Source organism: Medicago truncatula, chromosome 5, assembly GCF_003473485.1.
Source record: "Medicago truncatula cultivar Jemalong A17 chromosome 5, MtrunA17r5.0-ANR, whole genome shotgun sequence".
NCBI classification, from domain to species: domain Eukaryota; kingdom Viridiplantae; phylum Streptophyta; class Magnoliopsida; order Fabales; family Fabaceae; genus Medicago; species Medicago truncatula.
In genome coordinates this window covers 15,621,640-15,644,217 of record NC_053046.1, presented here as the reverse complement: position 1 = coordinate 15,644,217, position 22,578 = coordinate 15,621,640, and the positions used below count along the sequence as shown (strand labels likewise).

The 22,578-nt window shown below is 31.7% G+C and overlaps 4 protein-coding genes and 1 pseudogene across 4 annotated transcripts; all 5 read right to left on the bottom strand.

Annotated features, from left to right (window-relative positions):
- Window positions 1-2,021: 2,021 nt before the first annotated feature.
- Window positions 2,022-3,127, bottom strand: LOC112422045 (metalloendoproteinase 1-like; annotated as a pseudogene).
- Window positions 3,128-8,190: 5,063 nt separating this feature from the next.
- On the bottom strand, window positions 8,191-9,281 carry LOC25494612 (metalloendoproteinase 5-MMP). The gene has a single exon (XM_013598287.3). The coding sequence runs from the start codon at window positions 9,268-9,270 to the stop codon at window positions 8,326-8,328; it is 945 nt and encodes a 314-aa protein (XP_013453741.1). The 5' UTR covers window positions 9,271-9,281; the 3' UTR covers window positions 8,191-8,325.
- Window positions 9,282-10,556: 1,275 nt separating this feature from the next.
- LOC25494610 (metalloendoproteinase 1) lies at window positions 10,557-15,683 on the bottom strand. The gene is made up of 2 exons (XM_013598285.3): window positions 14,636-15,683; window positions 10,557-10,759 (listed from the first exon to the last, which is right to left on the bottom strand). The coding sequence occupies exon 1, from the start codon at window positions 15,633-15,635 to the stop codon at window positions 14,679-14,681; it is 957 nt and encodes a 318-aa protein (XP_013453739.1). The 5' UTR covers window positions 15,636-15,683; the 3' UTR covers window positions 10,557-10,759; window positions 14,636-14,678.
- Window positions 10,642-11,919, bottom strand: LOC25494611 (metalloendoproteinase 1). Its single transcript, XM_013598286.3, has one exon. It carries the CDS (start codon window positions 11,862-11,864, stop codon window positions 10,803-10,805), a length of 1,062 nt encoding a protein of 353 aa, XP_013453740.1. The 5' UTR covers window positions 11,865-11,919; the 3' UTR covers window positions 10,642-10,802.
- A 2,002-nt stretch (window positions 15,684-17,685) lies between the features above and the next one.
- On the bottom strand, window positions 17,686-19,303 carry LOC11416976 (metalloendoproteinase 5-MMP). The gene is made up of 2 exons (XM_003613344.4): window positions 18,852-19,303; window positions 17,686-18,550 (listed from the first exon to the last, which is right to left on the bottom strand). Exons 1-2 carry the CDS (start codon window positions 19,219-19,221, stop codon window positions 17,952-17,954), a joined length of 969 nt encoding a protein of 322 aa, XP_003613392.1. The 5' UTR covers window positions 19,222-19,303; the 3' UTR covers window positions 17,686-17,951.
- Between the last annotated feature and the right edge of the window lie 3,275 nt (window positions 19,304-22,578).

Sequence of the window (22,578 nt, the reverse complement as noted above, 5' to 3'; positions counted from 1 at the left end):
AAAGATAAAAGCCTTGGGGTTATTGGTTCATCCTAACGACAAGTCCTTCTCAAACCAAACTATTAAACTTATAACTTTATGTTAGACCTAATTTCTCAAGACAGTTTCTCTTTTGTTCCTCTAGCAACCAAGCCTATTTCGCTGACTTGATTACTATTAGATTTTGGTTCCTCTAACAACCAAGCCTATTTCGCTGACTTGATTGTTATTAGTTCCCTTGAAGATCGAAACTATATGTCTCAAAGATTGCAAAGCCTATTTCGCTGACTTTGCAATCCTTGTCTAAATTCACTTGTTCGAATATCAAAGCTCCACTTTCGTTTTATGAATTGATATTTGAGATGATGGATAAACAATTATCAAACCCTCCACTTTCGTTTCCACAGTTTGATAATGGTTGATCCATGTTAAAGCGGTGAATTTAGATAAGGAATTAGGGTTACATAAGATTAAGGTTTAAAGCTTGGTTTGATTAGGATTATGTCATTAGACTTATCCAACAATCCCAAGACAAGAGAAGTCTACTCACTGACGTTCATCGTAGACAAGGAGAAGAAGAGAGAAAGCATAAAAGTAAATAACAATAAAGTAAATGAACTTTTATTAGAAAACAATTGTCACATATTGCATTCCAAGAAAAGATGAATATTTGTGATGGCTAGCTACTCTATTTATAGTACACAATTGACTTAAAATCTAAGCAAGTATATTCCAAGAATATTCCACGGTAGATTGTGCGCCAAAATAGAATAGCTTAGAGCCCAAGCAAAAGCAGCAAAAGGTCTTCTGGAGGGTGGCACGGCCGTGCCAAGGCTAGCACGGGCCGTGCCAGGCTTCTGACTTGTGGGAGACATATTTTGTCTCCCAATCTTCATATTTTCGTGTCCAATCTGCTCCAAATCCCTTTCTTTTGCTCCAAGACTCAATCCATCCAATATTCTTCCCTGAAATATAATAAATTGCAATTTAAAGTAAACTATCCTAAAAAGGAAATAATACTAATATAAAATTATATAAAATCTAAATAAAACTAAACTAAAAAGCATATTAAAATAGTATATAAATGACTCATCAGTGACAGCCAAAATTCGTCACTGTAGGAAAAATTTCCGTAGCTAAATCCATCTATCGTTGTCAAGTGGTTGTCACTGCATGTTTTCCACCTTTAACTACGGACGAAACCATTGGTAATTCTAAGAGGCCATTTTAAAAATATTATGGACCTCTACCTACGGTTGCGGCTGTCACTAAAACTTATTCATTGTTTTATTTTATTTTTTATATTTTCTATTCTACTATAAATTTTAAAAATGAATAATTCATAAAATTACCACTAAAATTAGTATAATCAATATAATAAAATATTATATTATAATCAATATCATTGGAATTTGAAATTGATTACTATAATCAATTTTTTGAATAAATTCTTAAAGTGACTTAACTTGAATAATTCTCCTAACTATGAACTATTATACTATTCACCCAAACCAATACTTAATACTCTCATAAATCAAAATCTATATATACTTCATTGCTCATTTACTTTATGGTAATAAAATTTGAATATTGCTCATTTACTTTATGGTAACAAAATATGAATATTAGCAGGTTATGTTTCATCTCTCTTATTTCAAATTGTACTTTTATTGTCAAAATGACGAGCCTATTTGATTTCGATGTATAACACTATTTATATATTATGTCACATGTGAATTTGCATTCAAAATTTTGCTCAGATTCTTTAAAAATCCTGGCTCCGCCACTGGCCTCAAAATATATGAATGTTTATCATACCATATTTTATGGTAATAAACCCTACAACTTATTTATCATCAATGAAAATAGATAATATAATTTATTGATCTTTATTATAGTCGATAAGTCGAAAGTCTACTTGAAGTGATTTTTGCACTCCAATAGATATGTAATCAATTACAACAACCATATATCATGATACCCCCTATAACAAACTATTCAACATGAACGGAAAATAGCACATGAAGTAAGGTACACAATTATTAGGAAGCCAAGTTCATGAGAGCTACAAAAGCAAAACCAAAGGACAAAGAGGTAAGAAGAACAAAACTTGACTCAAAAAGCTTAAAGCACCCACTATGATCAGAGTTTGGATTGGCTTTGGTAGTGTTGGTGTAGAGTTGTTGTTTTTTTTTTTTTTTTTTTTTTTTGGAAGGAAAACCGTGTAGAGTTGTTGTATAGCTTGGTTATCTGAATCTGTTATTTGCACCTTCTTTTCATGCAATGGATCTATTAATGGGTACATAATAGACTCCTTATCAGAAGAGTGATCAAGTCCTAGTAGATATTTGATGCATGACAACAGTCTCCAAATCGAATTCTTGCAATTCCCACTTCTTAAAGTAGGTGGTAGTTGGCAACACCCAGAACTTAGAACATTCCAGACGTACCATACCTGATTTCTCATTCGAATCAAGGTTCCTGCTGATGAAAGAGTCACCCACCACAACATCATCAACAACATCATTGTTGTAAATATGGTAGAATCCAATCTTAATGTCAGCATCATCGTATGATGTTGTCTCGCTAAAATTTAGGACCCTAGTAGTCTGCGACCAACATGTGAAGGCATTTCTAAACCCTTCGATCATGTCTAATGAGATTTTTTTTCCCTGGAAGAAAACCATATGTAAGCTTTTTTGTGCCCTTAGGGAACAACTTGTTTCCTTTCGGAAATGATACATTACTTCCAACATCGATGCCATACTCGTATCCCATATCAGGAATACCACATCGCGGTAACGAGATTTTTTTGTAAAGTCTCGGTGTTTAGGTGACCAGTAACTTGGAGATTGAAAAATTGTTGGTACGTCTTAATAGCGGATATTGTTTCCTCGTCTAGAACGTCATCAAAGTTCAATAGAAATTGTGGGAAGTAGCCGAAAGTGTCGAAATGTTTTTTAATTTGAGATAGGCCTTGAATCTCTTCTGTTGGTTGTTCATCTGATGGAGAAGATTGTTTAATCTTGTCTATTTGTTTGCCAAGAGAATGAGGCAATTGAGGGATATAACCCGAAAGTGTTGTATTGACAATGATAAAGAGGAGGGATAAGAACAATTCAAATTGATATAACTTCATCATGTTCATTAATGATTAATGCATAGAAAAAATAAAAGGACAATAATTAGAGGGTTTATAAAATAAAAGTAATTGAAATAAAATATAGAGGAAAAACTTTTAAATTGGTAGTTTAGACATCAAAAGTGTTTATAATTCAATTTTATATTTTGATGGTGACGGTTTGTAACTGTTGTTTCATATGCAACAATTAGAGGTTAACAATTCTATCATTTTTTAACATCGTTCTACATAGTATATGATTTCAAATATGTTAAAGAACAAGTGATCCTTGAAAAACAATTACTAAGTAGTAACTGCATAAGCCAATAACTAGCACATTGTTTTTCTTTTTTCAGGTATTGTTTTTTCACTGGGTCAAGGTCCAATTGTAAGACATGAGTTCTCAATAAGGTACCTGATTCAAACGCAGTACACTAACGTCAACATAAAACCACAAAATAGAGAATGGGAACCAAAGAAAATATGGACCCTTTGATGAGAATCATACCACATATGAGCTAAATTAATGTCTTCATATGGTGCGTCCAGGAGTGCCCTAATCTCTTCGTAGTTCTTCGGTCGGATCAAACTTTTATGAATTTGTTCAACATATATGACCAACGAAGCGTCTAACTCGATCGGCCCTCTAGTACTGTACTGACCAAAGATCAAGAATATGGTTCTCACATCGTCGTTCATAGGCATCATCCGGGTGAACCGCACACTCCCGGCTGAGTCGATCGATGGATGTCGATACTCAACACCATCCACCCTCTGTGTGTCTCTTTAGTTGAGTTGGCGGTTGATTCGATCCAGCTGACCCTTCAACACGGAGAGGGCGACATAAGTGTGAATCCTGAACAAATGGATTGGTTTCTCCCCGTTGTAGTAAACTGTAGCTAGCTTGGTGTTCGGATCAATGAGAGTTTTCCATGTTTTTTGTGTGTGGTTTTTTGGTTATGAAAACAAGGACACCTATTTATAGAGGTACTTGGGTGTCCTATAGCACATAAACTGTCGGTGCAATGCGGACCACAGAAAAAAATCATGTCCTAAACATTTTCTTATTATATAATCCGAAAAGTCTCTCACCCTGCATAAGGTATGAAGTTTCCTTCATTTCCACCTAGCATTGAATTAATTAAGATTATATAATCCGAAAACCATGGGTATGATTTCAGATTATATAATTTGAACCAAGTGAGTTTCTTGGCCGGTGGTCTGAACCACATAAAACACATTTTCAAAGGTTTTTACCAGCATTAATGGGTGGTAAAACCCCTTTGAACCACGTTTTTTTGACTCAACATTAAGTGTAGATACACTATATGCAACCATTCCCCCCTATAAATAACGTATAAACCTTCACCATTTCTCACACCATCATCTCACACTCTCATCCTCTCCTCATCTTCCTTATACAACAATGTGTTCCCATCGTTGGCATTTCATAAAAAGATGCTACTTTGGACTCAAGGATTGTATGAACGGTTAACGGGGAAGGCAATGCACTGCAAAGAAGCACGGTTTGTTTGGGTGCAAAGTTTACCATCAAGGTCTCTTTCGCCCTTAAAAGGAAACAAACCATACCTATGCCCCCCCCCCAACATCTCTTTCCCCTTCGCCCACCCGTTCACCTTTCCTCCCCATCAGCTTGCGCCACTAGTTTAGCTCCCCCAACATCTTCTTGTGCTGCAGATTTAGTTATACCCCGCTAATAAATTAGTTTTAGGTGTTTGAATGTTATATGTAATAAGCTTTAAGATTCAGCTTTATTGTAAATGTATTGATATAATAATAAAATGAAATTTTTATGTATATCTTTTGTTCTTTTATTTTTTTCATTTATTTTATGATTTTTGCATCTAAATAATATAAAATAAACCAAACTCAAATTAAAATTTTGGTAAAAGACATTTTCGGATTATGTAATATGAATATTTCTTGAAATCATGTTCAAATTATAAAATCCGAACCAATGATATTTTGGGAAAAAATAAGGCACGTGAAAAGTACATAGGGTGAGAAAAATAATAGTCAATTTATTTTTCTTCATGTGAGTACGAGAGGGAAAGAACGACATGGTTGTTATGAGTTAAGGCTTGCTAAGGCAAGATTTTGCAAAGACATGAAAGCCAAATACTCAATAAGTGTTTTGTTGACTCTTTTGCAGGATTTTTTTTTTTAATTTTTTTTTACAATTGTTTTCTCTGTTTTTTTTTTTTGTTTAAAAAGCCAAAATAAAATAAAAAAATCAAAGCTCACAAGTCCTTCAAGCAGGGACGGATGTATGTTCATCCATATGTGGGCTTGTGCCTACACTAAATTTTTAAGAAACTATTATTTTTAGTAGTATAATGTATCAATAGTTGACATTTTGATCATACGATCCACATTTATCACAAATTATTTGTATTTTGGCCCACATATATAATCATATATCTCAAATTATTTCTTGATAGTATGAATATTATCAAGAATCTGATGCAAAATTGAATGAGAGATGATCGGTTAAATGATTGTTTAGTTATTTATATAAAGAAATATATTTTTATTGATTTTCAAAATAAGAAAACCATTCAAAGTTTCCATAATATGAAAAATTATAGAGGACAATTATTAATGCTACAAATTTTTTTATATGGTGCCCCACTATTAAAAAATTCTGAATCCGTCGCTGCATTCAAGCATAAGAATAAGATACGTAAAAGAAGATTTCAAAAAGAGTTTACAACATTACATTTAAGTTTTAACAATTGTTTTCTCAAGATTTGGCTTACAAATTTATTTTATTAATGGTTATAAATATCCTAGTACAAAAACAGGAGCTTTCAAATTTAGTTATTCAAAAAAATCTATTCACTTTTAAACCTTATTTTCCTTTTATATCGATTATTTTAAGGACTAAGAGTATTCATTTTCAGTAAAATATTTTTAAAATAGGAACCGTTATTTTAAGCTACAATATTATGGAGAACTAAATTTTTCAATAAATTTTAATAGGGACTAAAATTTTAAAAAAGAGTGTATATATATATATATATTAAATAATTAACTTTTATCCAAATGGCACAAATATCTCATGGCTCGTCTCCACGTGTACCAGCAAGAACATTTGGCGTCCACTGTCGAGATGCAGTAATACTTGTGTCGGCCGCAACAAAGGGAACTTTTATGGTACATTCACATTTTTGAGTGTACCGGTACTCTTGTTTCACAAAATATATAAATTAAAGATCACTTTAATGAAATAAAAAGGTATTTGTCAATATTTATATTTTAGAAAACATCATTTCATTGTTTATAAGGATCATATTACAAAGTTTACATTTTGTCATAAAAAATAATCAATATTCATTGTTATGAGTAATAAAAATTCTTAAAAATTAAATTTTATTTCGTCGAATCTTTTGGTATATAAAATTTAATTATCTTAGTTGTCAATGATAGAAAATAATTATTTTTCTTCAAAAAAACAACTCATTTATTATTAATTTTACGACTTGGTGTATCGATACACCCAAATTTATTGGGTGTACCATAAAATTTGCCCGCAACAAAAGCATTCACATGCATGAACGAAATAATACATAGGCAAATTTTATGGTAAATTCAACAATTTGAGTGTTCCGGTACACCAAATCTTTAAATTAATAATTAAATGGGTTGTTTTTTTTTTTTTTTTAAGAAAAAGAATTATTTTTTATCATTGACAATTATAATAATTAAATCTTATTTTCCAAAAGCGTCAACAAAATATTTTTTATTTTTTATTTTCTACTACTCATGACAAAGATTATTGATTATTTTTTATGAAAAAATGTTAAAAATTTAATATGATTCTTATAAACAATGAATTGATGTTTTGTTTTTTTTATGAAATGATGTTTCTTAAAATTAAAGTATTAACAAATTATTTGTGAGGTGTACCGTAGAAGTTCCCAAATATATTCCAAAATTATTTCTCTCTTACGATTACACAATTTTTTTCTTAAACTCCCTATTCGGCGCAAGGACGATTACATGATACTAATAATTTAATCCCATATATTGACATTTTTTTATTTTTTGAGGGAAACCCATATATTAACATATGTAACTAACTTTTGTTATTTGTCTTCGTGAGCTTAACTCAGTTAGTATGAACAATGTATAATATATACAAGGTCCGGGTTCGAATTCCGACCATAACAAAAGAAAAAAAAACTCTTGTTATTTAGTTACTTCTTTGCTCATCGTAAACTGATGAGTAATAGCGAAACATGATTTATCCAAATATGATATCATACGGTTGAATCAATGTGATTTAATCATGTTCATGCTTCTCTAATCACAAACTACCTTTACTACAAAGAATAATAAAAGGAATAAAAATTGGGTACGTAAGAAACATGAAACTAAGGATTGGGTACGTAAGAAACAGTTTCAATGGAATAGTATGTCAAATGGATTCTTTGGTCATCAAGAAGGTATATAAATTTATTCAGCATTTCTTCGAACACATTGGTGTGCCAATGTGTACCAACTTTTTTGTGGTTTGAATTGATTGATAATACTTCATTTTGCAATTGGATATATACTATGGGAGCTTTTAAGGTGAAGTCATGAAACTAATTTTTTTGAAAAAGTTAATTTTAACTTTAATGTTTGATTCATTTTTAAATTGTTGATTATTGATTAATGATTAATAGTAATTCATCTAGTAATGCTTACAATATTTTGGACTTACAAGTACTATTTTATAGTTGACATCTTTAACATGTAAACAAAGTTGTTGATATCATATGATAGTCTTAATTGATACACTTTGGGGCGTGTTATACTTAAAATAAGGTAGAATAAAATTAAATTAAGTGTATTCTTGTTAATTTGATGAATTGATGATATTATGGGACTGAACTTTGATGTCATTGTATAAACAGTGGGGTGTTACTCACAAAACTTTTGATGTTATAGTGTTAACTTCACCAAAAAAGTCATTCTCATAACTTCACCATAGAATTTTCCATATATGTGATCAAAATGTGTATATAGGAAGTTAAAATGTTAATATATAAAGTTTATAACTTTTAGCATGTTTTAGCACCTTATTTCAAATGTTGCTAAATCCTAAACATATATTATTAAGCATTACCGGAAAATGGCACACGAAGTAAAGTATTACACAAATTAATCATTTAACTTATGTAAAAAAGAGTCTCTAATGAAGGGATATAATTTAAATGCTAGTTCAACAGAGCCACAAAAGCAAATCCAATGGACAAAGAGGCAAAGAGGCCACTATAATGAGAGTTTGCATTGGCTTTTGTAGAGCTGGAATAGAGTTGTTGTATGGCTAAGTTATCTGATTCTGTTATCTGCACCTTCCTTTGTTGCCATGGCAATATTGTTGGGTACATAATAGACTCCTTATCAGAAGAGTGATCAAGTCCTAGTAGATGACCTATTTGATGCATCACCGCAGTCAACAAATCGAATTGCTGAAATTGCCAGTCCCAAAATTTGGTGTAAGTTGGCAACACCCAAGACTTTGAACCGTTTAGACGTAACATACCTGATTTCACATTTGAATCTAGTTTCAAGCTGATGAAAGAGTCACTCACCACAACATCATCAACCGCATCATTGTAATTAATATTGTAGAATCCAATCTTAATCTCAGCATCCTCATATGATGTCGTCTCGCTAAAATTTAGGACCCTAGTAGTCTGCGACCATCGTGTGAAGGCATTTCTAAACACCTTGATAATGTCGATTGGGATTCGGTTGTCCGGAAGAAAACCATACGTAAGCTTTTTCGTGCCCTTGGGAAACCACTTGTTTCCTTTCGGAAATGATACATTACTTCCATCATGAAAGCCGTACTCGTATTTCATATCAGGAATACCACATCTTGGAAACGAGAATTGTTGTAAAGTCTCGGTGTTTAGGTGACCAGTAACTTGGAGATTGAAAAATTGTTGGTAGGTCTTAATAGCGGATATTGTTTCCTTGTCTAGAACGTCATCAAAGTCCAGCGGAGATCGTCGGAAGTAGCCGAAAGTGTTCAAATGTTTTTTGATTTGAGAATGAGACAATTGAGCTATATAATAACCTAAAACGGTTGTATTGACAATGATGAGGAGGAGGGATAAGAACAATTGAAATTGATATAACTTCATCATGTTCATTAATGATCAATGCATAGATAAAATATGAACTGAAAATAGGGCAAGAATTAGAGGGTTTATAAAATAAAAGTAAATGAAATAAAATATAGAGAAAAACTTTTAAATTGGTAGTTTAGACATCAAAAGTGTTTATAATTCAATTTTATATTTTGATGGTGACAGTTTGTAATTGTTGTTTCATATGCAACAATTAGAGGTTAACAATTCAAACATTTTTTAACATTAATATACATTAGTGTATGATTTCAAATATGTAAAAGAACAAGTGATCCTTGAAAAACTGAAGTTATAATAAGTAGTAATTGAATCAACCAATAACTAGCACGTTGTTTTTCTTTTTAAGGTATTGTTTTTCACCAGTCAAGGTCCAATTCTAAGACATGACTGCTCAATAAGCTACCTGATTCAAACGCAGTACACTAACGTCAACATAAAACCACAAAATAGAGAATGGCAGGCAGAGACAATATGGCCCCTTTGATCACTATCACAACCCGAATCACCGCCTCTAAAAGGAGTCACCCATTCTAAAAAAAATAGTACACATTCTCAATCCAAAAAAACCTCGAAACACCTTTAGCTCTTACCGAGCGTCGAAGTATTTTTCTAGATATCCAGCTACTCCGCTACACCGCACCTACTCAACTCATCATCATCTTCATCTTCATCTTCATCGATCTTAGATAGATCAACTATGTGACATTGTTATTCAAGTTATTTTAGAATTGTTATTAGCCACCGATGCGGAGTGTCCTTATAACTATTGCAAATCACCATAGCGGCGTAAAATAATTTTATGTTTGCACCACATGTTTTATACATTTTTAAAACTTTTATTTGGCAGATTTATTTTTAATGCATTGTACCATTTTTAATTCATTAATGCATGTACCATTTTTAATTCATTTTTAAAGAAGATAAATTAGCCTACTGAAATTGACACTTGAGAGAGTCAGCTAATCTATATTGGCGACTCAAGGAGCAACCATTCATGGCCATTATGGAGAAATCCTTTATCAAAGAGATATTTCAATTGATCTTATATTCATCACCGTAGGAATTGGGTTCAAGCTTTCTCCAACGCCCTCTCATCAATGGACTCCTGACGTATATGAAGGAGTTCGGTTAGTTCGAGAAAATTCATGAGTGGGTATATAATATAGGTCTTTATGTTCCTTCATCTGGCTTATGTTATAACCTAAAACTTTGAAATGAGCACACTCCAAGGTTTTATCATTCCAATAGAACCTTTTAGCAACGTTGGTTTTATCTCGGAGGCTAAGATGTTACTAAATCAAATTCATTACATTTTTGTATGGCTTTGTATCATTTTTCAAATGTTGCTAAATATCCCAACAATATTGTAGTGAATTTTGCACTCCAATGGATATCTAATCAATTACAATAATCACGTATCATGATACCCCATAACAAACTATTTAACATTAACCGAAAATGACACATGAAGTAAAGTACACAAATTAATTATTTAACTTACGTAAAAGTGAGTCCCTAATCAAATGATGTATTAATTAGAAAGCCAAGTTCATCAGAGCCACGAAAGCAAAACCAAGGGACAAAGAGGTATCAAAAGTAGACTCAAAAAGTTTGAAGCACCCACTATGATCAGAGTCTGGATTGGCTTTGACAGAGTTGGTGTAGAGTTGTTGAATAGCTAAGTTATCTGAAACTGTTATCTGCACCTTCCTTTGTTGCAATGGCACTATTGTTGGGTACATAATAGACTCCTCATCAGACGAGTGATCAAGTCCTAGTAGATGACCTATTTGATGCATGGCAACAGTCTCCAAGTCGAATTGGTGAAATTCCCAGTACCAAAAGTAGGTAGTTGGCAACACCCAGTACTTTGAAGCGTCTAGACGTATCAAACCTGACTTCGCCTTCGAATCAAGTTTCAAGCTGATGAAAGAGTCACCCACAACAACATCATCAACTGCATCATTGTAGGTAATATTGTAGAATCCAATCTTAATGTCAGCATCATCGTATGATGTTGTCTCGCTAAAATTTAGGACCCTAGTGGTCTGCGACCATCGTGTGAAGGCATTTCTAAACACTTTGATCATGTCAGTTGAGATTTGGCTCTCCGGATGAAAACCATACGTAAGCTTTTTCGTGCCCTTGGGAAACCACTTGTTTCCTTTCGGTAATGATATATTAATTGCGTCAGTGAAGCTGTACTCAAAATTCATATCAGGAACACCACATCTTGGTAACAAGAGTAGTTGTAAAGTCTCGGAGTCTAGGTGACCAGTAACCTGGAGATTGAAAAATTGTTGGTAAGCCTTAATAGCGGATATTGTTTCCTTGTCTAGAACGTCATCAAAGTCCAGCGGAGATCGTTGGAAGTAGCCGAAAGTGTCCAAATGTTGTTTGATTTGAGATAGGCCTTCAATCTCTTTTGTTGGTTGTTCATCTGATGGAGGAGATTGTTTGATCTTGTCTAATGTCTTCCCTATTTGTTTGCCAAGAGAAGGAGACAATTGAGGGACATAACCCGAAAAGGTTGTATTGACAATGATAAGGAAGAGGGATAAGAGAAATTCAAATTGATATAACTTCATCATGTTCATTAATGCATAGACAAAATTGTGAGTGTATATGCTTATGAAATGAAAAAAGGGCAAGAATTGGAGGGTTTATAAAAACTTTGAAATTGGTAGTTTAGACATCAAAAGTCTTTATAATTCAATTTTATATTTTGATGATGACGGTTTAATTTGTAATTGTTATTTCATATGCAATAATTAGTGGTTAACAATTCTGATATTTTTTGACATTGTTCTACATTAGTATATGATTTCAAATATGTTAAAGAACAAGTGATCCTTGAAACATACATACAAGAAGTCTACCAAGTTTGGTCCAAAGAAAAGCAGAAGTACTATGTAGTAACGAACAGACAATATGAACGTTTGCCTCTTGTGCCGTTAAGACGACAGAAGCAAATCCAAAGGTTAAACTGAATCAACCAATAACTACTTCTAAAAATGGATAATTTGATTGTAAACAATATTGTTTTTCTGTTTCAGAAAATATTGTTTTGCTTTTACCCCTAAAAAATACTATCGTTTTACTTTTATATTTGAGAGATAAGATATAATGTTAACGAGCGTCCCAGTACACTCTTTAAACACTTTAATTAGTAAGTTCTTTATGAAAAGTTGTGTATTAAGTTCATTGGAAATTGTAATAGTTGACTTTTTAAAAGAATAATTGATAAATTTGGTATGCTTGAAGAGTGCTTCGGAAACACTCGTTAACAAGACTAATTAATTAATGTTGGCCTCCTAATCCTACAAAGTTCACTATAGCTAAAAATCTATTTCGATAATTGGTGGAAGCAATTGTTGGCCTGATTACAGACCGAACTCGGACAAACATAGCATTTTTGTTAATAGGGTTTAGAATAGAAAACTTCTCTTTTCTTTTTAAATAAAGAAGTTTGATTATAAACAAAACTCAATCAATTATATTCTATGAAATAATATCATGAATATATGTTGCGAGGAATTAAAATTTGTTTAATTATGATTAGTTTTTTTATTGATTTTCTACATACTTGTTTAAAATATTATAAGAAAGTTTCTCCGCAAGTTAGCTCAAAATTTCATTTTTAGGTGTGAATTTACAATAGCTTTATCTTGAAATATTGGCTTTTAAAATATTTCATATTTAATTCGATACACGTTAAATTATAATTATTGTTATGTTCTTAAAATATCTGTAAAAATTCATTTAAAAATATAAAAGTTTAACAATAATTGAACAAATTTTAATTTAACAAGGACCAACGCATACTTTTAGTTATTGTAAAATCAAAATTTGTTTAATTACACTTAAACTTTTAAATTTTTAAAAGAGTATTTACGTACATATTTAGAAAATTATACAAAGTTCATCTGCAAATAGGGATGGCAATGGGTACCCAATGGGTAGGGTACTACAATGCCCGTCCCCATAACCGCATTTATAAAAAATACCCGTACCCGTGCCCGTACCCTCGTGGGCAACAACTTTAGTCCCCTTCCTCATACCCTATGGGTACTTAAGTGCCCATACCCGCACTTTAACTATGAAAAACCAAAAAAAACATCACAAATGAAATAAAACTACGATCCCAATTATTTTTTAAAATTAACTCATAAAATAATATGAATCGTGGTATTTAGTCAAATAGAAAACATCCGAAATATTCCTAAAAAATTATACACCGGCATGATGAAGTTGTTATTGTATTAAGTAGTTGTTTGGTTTAAGTTTAGGTTTAGGCTTAAATAGCTAAATTAATTAATTAATTATACATAAAAAATAAATAAATAATTTATGATATTATATAAATATGTATATGCGGGTCTGCGGGTCTGGGCAGTATAGTACCCTTACCCGTGTCCATACCCATTTAATTTTGTGGGTATTACCCGTACCCGGACCCATAAAAGTGGGGTTTTACCCTACCCATTGTGGGTATTTTTTGCGGGTATCCATTGAATCTAGGTCCAATTGCCATCCCTATCCGCAAAAAAAGTAGATTCAATCTCATTTGAGATTGAATCAACTTCGTATTCCAATTGTGCTAGACTCGAATTCACGTTACATCGATGTGGAAACTGGAATGGCGTGGTGTTTTGGTCACGTTTGAATTTAAAAGAACCCCGCTCTTTCTTCTCATGGAATTGAAATGTTTCTTTTTATTGTCGTGTTTCTTGATGAAGTTTTTCTAAATGTAGCAAAACTAAAATTGGGCTTCTTTAGTGAAATGATTGAGCTCAAATAAGTTAATACGACCACTTAAGGAAGAATTCTTAGGGAGAATCCAAGTTCGATTTTTTTATGAAATAATTTTTTATCAGACTTTATGTACCTCCTGATCAAATTCTGGAGTTATAGAGCCCCCTTCCATAGAAACGAGAGGGATAACCCAATTTTATTTTGGGATTCTGAAAGTAAATTTGTTTGTGAAAACTTGCAAGTTTAAGCAATTTTAGTTGTGATTTCACTAAAAACAATTTTAGTTCCGATTTAACACAAAAACCATACCTAGAAACGTAGACCTGGTGTAGTATACGGTTAAAAACACAATTTAACATTCCAATAGAACCTTTTAGTAACGTAGGTTTTATCTTACGGTGGCTAAGATGTTACTACATCAAATTCATTACATTTTAGTACGGTTTAGTATCATTTTTCAAATGTTGCTAAATATCCTAACAATACTGTAGTGACTTTTGCACTCCAATGGATATGTAATCAATTACAATAATCATATATCATGATACCGCATAACAAACTATTTAACATCAACCGAAAATGATACATGCAGTAAAGTACACAAATTAATTATTTAACTTACGTAAAAGTGAGTCCCTAATCAAATGATGTATTAATTAGAAAGCCAAATTCATCAGAGCCACGAAAGCAAAACCAAGGGACAAAGAGTTCAGAAGACCAGAACTTGACTCAAAGAAGTCTCCACTATAATCAAAGAAGCCAAGTTCATCACGGTCTTGATTGGTTTGTTTGGTGTAGAGTTGTTGTATGGCTTGGTTATCTGAAACTGTTATCTGCACCTTCTTTTGATGCAATGGCACTATTGTTGGGTACATAATAGACTCCACATCAGAAGAGTGATCAAGTCCTAGTAGATGACCTATTTGATGCATGGCCACAGTCTCCAAGTCCCAGACCTTTGAAGCTTCCAGACGTATCGTAAAACTTCTCAAGTTGATGAAAAAGTCACTCACCACAACATCAATAACTTCTTTGGAATTGTAACTAATATTGTAGAATCCAATCTTAATGTCAGCATCATCGTATGAAGTCGCCTCGCTAAATTTTAGGACCCTAGTGGTCTGCGACCATCGTGTGAAGGCATTTCTAAATACATTGACCTTGTCGATTGAGATTTTGCTCTCCGGAAGAAAACCATAGGTAAGTTCTTTCGTACCCTTAGGGAACCACTTGTTTCCTTGTGCACGAGCAAAGCCGAAATCGGGATTTATATCGGGATTTATATCGGGAACACCACATCGTGGTAACATGATTTGTTGTAAAGTCTCGGTGTCTAGGTGACCCGTAACTTGAAGATTGAAAAATTGTTGGTAGGCCTTAATAGCGGATATTGTTTTGTTGTCTAGATAGTCATCAAAGCCAACCAAATATAATCCTTGGAGGTACTTGAAATGGTACAAATGTTGTTTGATTTTAGATAGGCCTTGAATCTCTTCTGTTTGTTTGCCAAGAGAAGGAGACAATTGAGGGATATAACCTGAAAGGGTTGTATTGACAATGATGAAGAGGAGGGATAAGAGCAATTCAAATTGGTATAACTTCATCATGTTCATTAATGATTAATGCATAGACAAAATTGTGAGTGTAAATGCATATATATGAACTGAAAAAAGGGCAAGAATTAGAGGGTTTATAAAATAAAAGTAAATGAAATAAAATAGAGGAAAAACTTTTAAATTGGTAGTGTTTATAATTCAATTTTATATTTTGATTGTGACGGTTTGTAATTGTTGTTTCATATGCAACAATTAGAGGTTAACAATTCTGACATTTTTTTAACATTGTGCATATATTAGTATATGTTTTCAAATATGTTAGCGAACAAGTGATCCTTGAAACATACATACAAGAAGTCTACTAAGTTTGGTCCAAAGAAAAGCAGAAGTACTATGTAGTAACGAACAGACAATATGAACGTTTGCCTCTTGTGCCGTTAAGACGACAGAAGCAAATCCAAAGGTTAAACTGAATCAACCAATAACTAGCTATGTTACATTGTTTTTCTTTTTAAGGTATTGTTTCTCATTGGGTTAAGGTCCAATTGTAAGACATGAGTGCCCAATAAGATACCTGATTCAAACGAAATATACTAACGCTTATGAAGCATCGATACGCTTAAATTGCCACCGAATCGCACCCAATACGCCAATATGCTCCGATACGTCGTTGATACGCGTCGAAGGATTATCATAATTTTTCTAATTAAAAAATTCAAATTTTAAATTCCGATACGTCGTCGACACGCTTTGATACACCTCAGATACGTTTCATGGTTGTTCAGTTTTTCACCTCCCGAATTACTATTCTCTAGCTTCAATTATCATCTCTCTTTACTTTAATGGGTTAAATATGTTTTTAGTCCCTATAAATATGTCAACTTTTCGTTTTAATCCCTTTAAAATTTTCCTTCAACTTTTAGTCCCGATAAAATTTTCAATCTTCACTTTTTGTCCCTCTTTTAAAGTAAACTCATATGTAGAATTCATATTTTTTAATACAATTTTCTAAAAAAATTCAAAATATTATAAGAATCACTCCAAAAAAATTAGAATTTTTTAACAAAACATGAATTGAATAAATTAGAATTCATGTTTTTTTTTTCTTTTTTTGTCAAGTAGCGTAGTAAATAGATCTCACGCATTTTAAGTGTGAAGAAGTAGGGTATCCGGGGTTCGAACCTCGACCCCTGCATATATTATGCATTGTCCCTACCAATAACGTTAAGCTCATAGGGACTGTCTGTCTGCTTTTTTATTGCACAAGTACGAAAATAAATTGTGAAATTTTTATTTTGATTAAAATTATAGACATAGATGATTTCTTCTACTTTCATATTTTAATTATCTTTTTCAATGACATTATCAATATAAGAAATATAATATAATTTTTTTAATGACACCAATAATAATGACATTATCAATATAACAAATATAATACAATTTGTTATGAGATGGCGATTAACCATGGTGCAAAACTCAAGATGGAAAGGTTCAATAGGATGTGTAGCTTCATACTATGGCAAAGAAAGGTTAATGATATGTTGGCTCAATAAAGTTTACAGAAGGTGGTGCGTGAGATGAAACCGACCGACATGGAAAATATCGATTGGACACAGATGAAGGAAAACGGCACAAAATTGATACATCTATGTGCTTATGATGAGGTGATGTATCATATTCTCGACCTAACAACGCCGAAGGAGGTTTAGGTTAAATTAGAGTCCATATATGTCTAAGACACTAATGAACAAATTGTTTGCGAAGTAACAATTATATAGTCCGAAGATGCAAGAAGGATGGAATTTGCAACAACATGTACAAGATCATGGGCAGAACAAAGGTAAAAACAGGTTATGGAAATAATAGGTTTAAATTCAAGAACAGGAAAACAATTAAGTGCTTTAGATGAAAATAATAGGTTTTCATGTAAGGTTTATAAGGTGTATTTCTTGAAGCAGAAATTTGAAGTCTTTACCAAGGTCAAGTTGTGGAAGGCAGAGGTAGAAAGAATCATACATGTAAAAAAATCAAGTATTTGCGGTCAGATATAATGAGACGAAGTACAATGATTCAAATTTCAAGAGGTTTTGTAAAGAACACGATATTCAAAGACATTTTTCCGTTTAAAAGACACCGTAACAAAATGGCGCGGCAGAGATAATGAACGAGTGTAAAAAGACACACAATTGCTAGCTCAAGAATTTGAACTTGAATGAAAATATTTTCAGTTGAACTAGGTCTTATAGACTACTCCAACCGTTTTACAATCTTGTTATTATCACCAATATTATAGAATACTTGTAACTCCTAATGTAATAGTAACTTATTAGTAACATATACAAACCAAGAACATGAACTATGTTAACCTCTTCAAGTATTGACACCATAAATTTCCTGAATCCTCTGCAAATCATCAACATTTACCAACTCAATCTTCTTTTCTTGCAACACAATCGGATACATAATAGCCTCTTCAACAGAAGAATGCCCCAACCCAAGTAAATGACCAACTTGATGCATCACAACAGATTCCAAATCCACATCATCCTCTTCAACAACATTTTCACTAGGTAACACCCATTGTTCATCTGCATCCAAATATACACTTCCAACATTAACACTACTGTTTATATAACTGCCTCCAACTGTTCCACCTTTTCCATCCAACGTTAAAAACGCTATACGAATATCTGAATCATTAAACGACATTGTCTCAATGAAGTTCAATTCAGTTGCATTTGACCAACGGTTAAACGCGTCTTGAAACAAAGACTTAACATTGTCTGTGACATTATTCTCTGGATGAAAAGCATATGCTAACGATCTGTTCTCCACATTTCTCCACCACGGTTTAAACGGCATTGTTTTGTTGATGAAGTTGTTCTTCATGGTGGTGGTTCCATTGATTATGTCAGGAACACCACAACGTGGCTTTGAAATAATTTTATATATATCTTGATCGAGTTGACCTGTGGAGAAAAACTTGTTTGGTCATAATCCATATGAAATTTATTTGGACGCACACATAAATAAAATGGTTGAAAGAAAAATAATTCAATAATTTTTATTTTCTTAATTAATTAAATGGTGTATATATTTGTATGTGCGTGTCTAAATGGTTTAAATAATTAAATTATATATATATATATATATATATATATATATATATATATATATATATATATATAAATACATATATGTATATCTTTGTATGCATGTTAAAATAAAAAAAATAAAAAATTGGACTGGTGACTATATAAATAATCTTACCTGTAGTATTGAGATTGAAATTTGTTTGAAATTCGATTATTGCAGATTGAAGATTTTCTGTGAAAGCATCAGTGAAATTTGAATGCAAAGTTGAAGAGTTTAGGTAACCGAAGAATTGTAAATATTCTTTCAAATCGGAAATTCCGCTAGCTATGTCTCCAATCTTTAGAGCGTTGTTGAAGATTGACTTGAGTTTATTCCAGATGCTGGAAAATAATTTACTTGAAGTTATGCGTTTAAGATAGAAAGGAATTCTACTTCTGACTATTAATCCAATTGCTGGTGCAAAAGAAATGGATTCAGATACATCTGCAAGTAGAAAAGATAATACTAAGAGAAACATATAGGTTTTTTGTGTTCTCAATTTCATAGTTTGGTAATTGTGATGTTAACTTAGATTATAGTGTTTTTTTGTTTGGGGTTAGAGAAAATGAGAGTTAAGGTATGACCTTATTATAGAACTTGGCCAAAAGATTTGGAGAAAGTCAAACTCAGATACCTTGTAAAACAAATATTATTGTCGAGGTGTATATGATTTGCAAAGGTCAACTGTGTGTGTTTATTCAACATGATGCAATCACGGGGAAATTTCGTGATTAATTTCAGAAATGAAATAAAATTTGATTATTGACTAATAAGGAAAAAAACAAACTTTTTTTTATATTAGTAAGCAAAAAGTATTTGATAACTATTCAAATGGTTCGCTCTCAAAAAAATAAAAAATAACTATTAATCAAATGGCTTTTTCTTTCTTCAAAGTTTCGTTAGCTATAATCTCTTCCATTAAATCTTTGTTTTTTTTTTTCTTTTTCGGTCAGAGAAATATGATTCTTTTCAAAGGATATTGAGAGAATATATAGTGAGTTCTAAAGAAAATGTTAATAAAACAGTGATTTTGGCATTTCTACAAAATATGTTTGTTTCTCTTAGTTTGTCTCTTATTCTGATTATTAAATTAACTAGGTAAACTATATTGAGTGACATGCTAGGCAAGTGAAAAATATAGGTTAAGGACGAGGGAATTTCCAAAGTTTTCTTAAGAAACTCTGATCTAATACGTAATTCAAGTAATTAATCTTCTATGTTTGATTAACTGTTCCACATATAAATCAGATGATATCTCAATTCATTCATTCATAACTAAAAATGAATCAGGTAAGTGTAGTCTAATACGGAGAGTTCCAATTTGACGTGGTTCTCAAAACAATAATAATTCATTCACAAACAAAAAATAAATTTGTCATAGTTTGCAAAAGTCAAGGAGACTGTTTATTACCAGGAGGAAATTTCATGGTTTCGTTTGAGTATTTTGGTTTACTGATCTCATTTACTCTTAGATACTTCTTATAAAAAAGTCTTGTTAACGAATCTTTCGGATACTCTTTAAGCATTTCAGAATAAACAAGTATTCTTAAAATCAGTCAAATATTTTGATTTCTAAGACGTAATGCATTTTCATAAATACTTAATACTTACACCCTCCGATCATTAATATAAGCAAAAATCAACTTTTTAAATACATTCAATTAATGATGTATGTGGTCTTTATTATATGTCACATACATCATTAATTGAATGTATCTAAAAAATGGATTTTTGCTTATATTAATGACCGGAGAGTGTATCGTTCTTAAAGAGTGTTTTAGGACACTCGTTAACATTTTCCTATAAAAATGAGTCATCATGTGCTCTTAGGATGTGTCAAGATCCTCTCCATTATCTTTATTTGGAGAGATAAAGACACAAAGACATTTAAAAATAATTAATAGTAATGAGATTCACTTAATGGTAGAACTCACTTCATATTTTTTTGTATATATCTCTCACTAAATGACATTATCCATTTATTTTTAACAAATATATTGAGAGGATCTTAACTCTCAAGATATGTTAAAAATTCTACAAATAACAAATATTTATTTAAAAAATTGATTTTCAATATTTATGAAATAAATTGACACAATTTTCAATATATAATTTCCATTTTTATATAAGAACGTCTTATTTATATAATCATTTGATTATTCACCTTGTTGCATTCATTCCAATAGTTGTGTTTATTCAACATGGTCCAATCACGGGGAAGATTCGTGTCTGACTTCAAAAAATGAACGAATTTTTTGTGTTGTTTTGAGTTTTGACTAACAAATAGAAGAAAGCAATATCTTTCAAAAGAAAAAAGCAATAGACAACTATTCAAACGGTTTGTTGCTCCAAATGGATTGATTTAAAAGAAATTATATTTGTACAATTTTATACTATTTTCTATATGTTTTAATTTTCGTGTTAATGTCTACTTTTCTTTGTAAATTATAATTGTTTCATAAATTGTTATATAAATGGTTATTCAAATAACACACCTTTTAATTTAAATGGTAGAAAACTTGGAATCCTTCAATAAATGGTTATGGTGTATGAAGAAAATGCAAATGGAATGAAAGAATTCATTTTTTTTATCTAACAAGTTTCATGATAGAGGGTATTCCCTTTTATTTAAATAAATGATTTTCACATCTACTTTCTCCGTTCCACTTTATAAGTCATTTTAACAAAATTTGTTTGTCAAATTATATGTCACTTTACAATATCAAAGAATTATTAATATTTATTTTTCCATCAAGCCCATTTACTATTTATTACTTTATCTTTTTCCAATTCTTTTAATTTATGTTTTCCATACCATTAATGAATGATATTTTTATAAAAATAAAAAAATAAAAAAAACTCCTAATTGCTTTTTTTTTTGGCAAAAATAAATGATATTCATTCATTCAAATTGATAGAATACATCAATACAATGCAAATTCACTAAAACCAAAAAGGATGAATATGCGAACAAACTCACAACATCCATGTTAATAGCATAAAACAACAAAGTACAAAAGACTACGCATATGACTATTATATTTAAATATCCGGAATACATATGTCTCTAGATCTGCAACGTTGATGACGCCAAGCCATTGATTGGATCTGCACTAGATCTAAGCTGATCTGACAATTCGAACCGAACAAATACCTGAACGAAACAAGAAAGACAAACAACGCCACACAAAGACAACGAACGAAACAACGTCGCACTAAGATGACAAAATCATGAAAGAAAAAACGAAATAGATGTGAAAATCACTTATTTCAATAAAAGGGAAAGAGAAAAACGAGTTAGAGGGGTGATTTTGGATAAAAAAAATTGACCATAAATCACCCATCTTTGATGGATGAAGGAAAAGAAACTAGAGTTTTGACGACAAGGAAGTTTCCTATTAAAAAACGGTTATTTTGAATCGACCTATTATTGATTGTTCACAATTACTCTTTTTTATTCAACATTAGCTACATTTGTTAATCAATGTGCATTTGCTAGAATGACATGTAAAGTGGGACAAAAGAAGTAGTATTTAGTTTTTCTTTTGTGATTTTGTCGTCTTAGTGCGACGTTGTTTTGTCAATAGTCATTGTGCGGTGTTTTTCCATCTTGTTCTTGTGTTTGTTTGATTCAAATTGTCAAATCAGCTTCGATCCAATGCGTATTCAATCAATGATTTTGACGTCGTCAACGTTGCAAATCATGAGGCTAATATTAGTACTCCAGAGACTTGAATATAGTTATGTTTGTAGGCTTTTGTACTTTATAGTTTTATGTTATTAACATGAATTTGTGAGTTTATTCGTGGATTCATCTATTTTGTTTTTAACGAATTTGTACTATCCTGATATACTATGGGCC

What these genes read in the sequence shown, in the direction of transcription:
- LOC25494612 (XM_013598287.3), bottom strand. Translation starts at nt 9,270, where the DNA reads ATGAACATGATGAAGTTATATCAATTTCAATTGTTCTTATCCCTCCTC.
- LOC25494611 (XM_013598286.3), bottom strand. Translation starts at nt 11,864, where the DNA reads ATGAACATGATGAAGTTATATCAATTTGAATTTCTCTTATCCCTCTTC.
- LOC25494610 (XM_013598285.3), bottom strand. Translation starts at nt 15,635, where the DNA reads ATGAACATGATGAAGTTATACCAATTTGAATTGCTCTTATCCCTCCTC.
- LOC11416976 (XM_003613344.4), bottom strand. Translation starts at nt 19,221, where the DNA reads ATGAAATTGAGAACACAAAAAACCTATATGTTTCTCTTAGTATTATCT. An exon ending in TTTCAATCTCAATACTACAG is followed by an intron (nt 18,551 to 18,851) that starts GTAAGATTATTT and finishes TTTTCTCCACAG; the next exon opens with GTCAACTCGATCAAGATATA.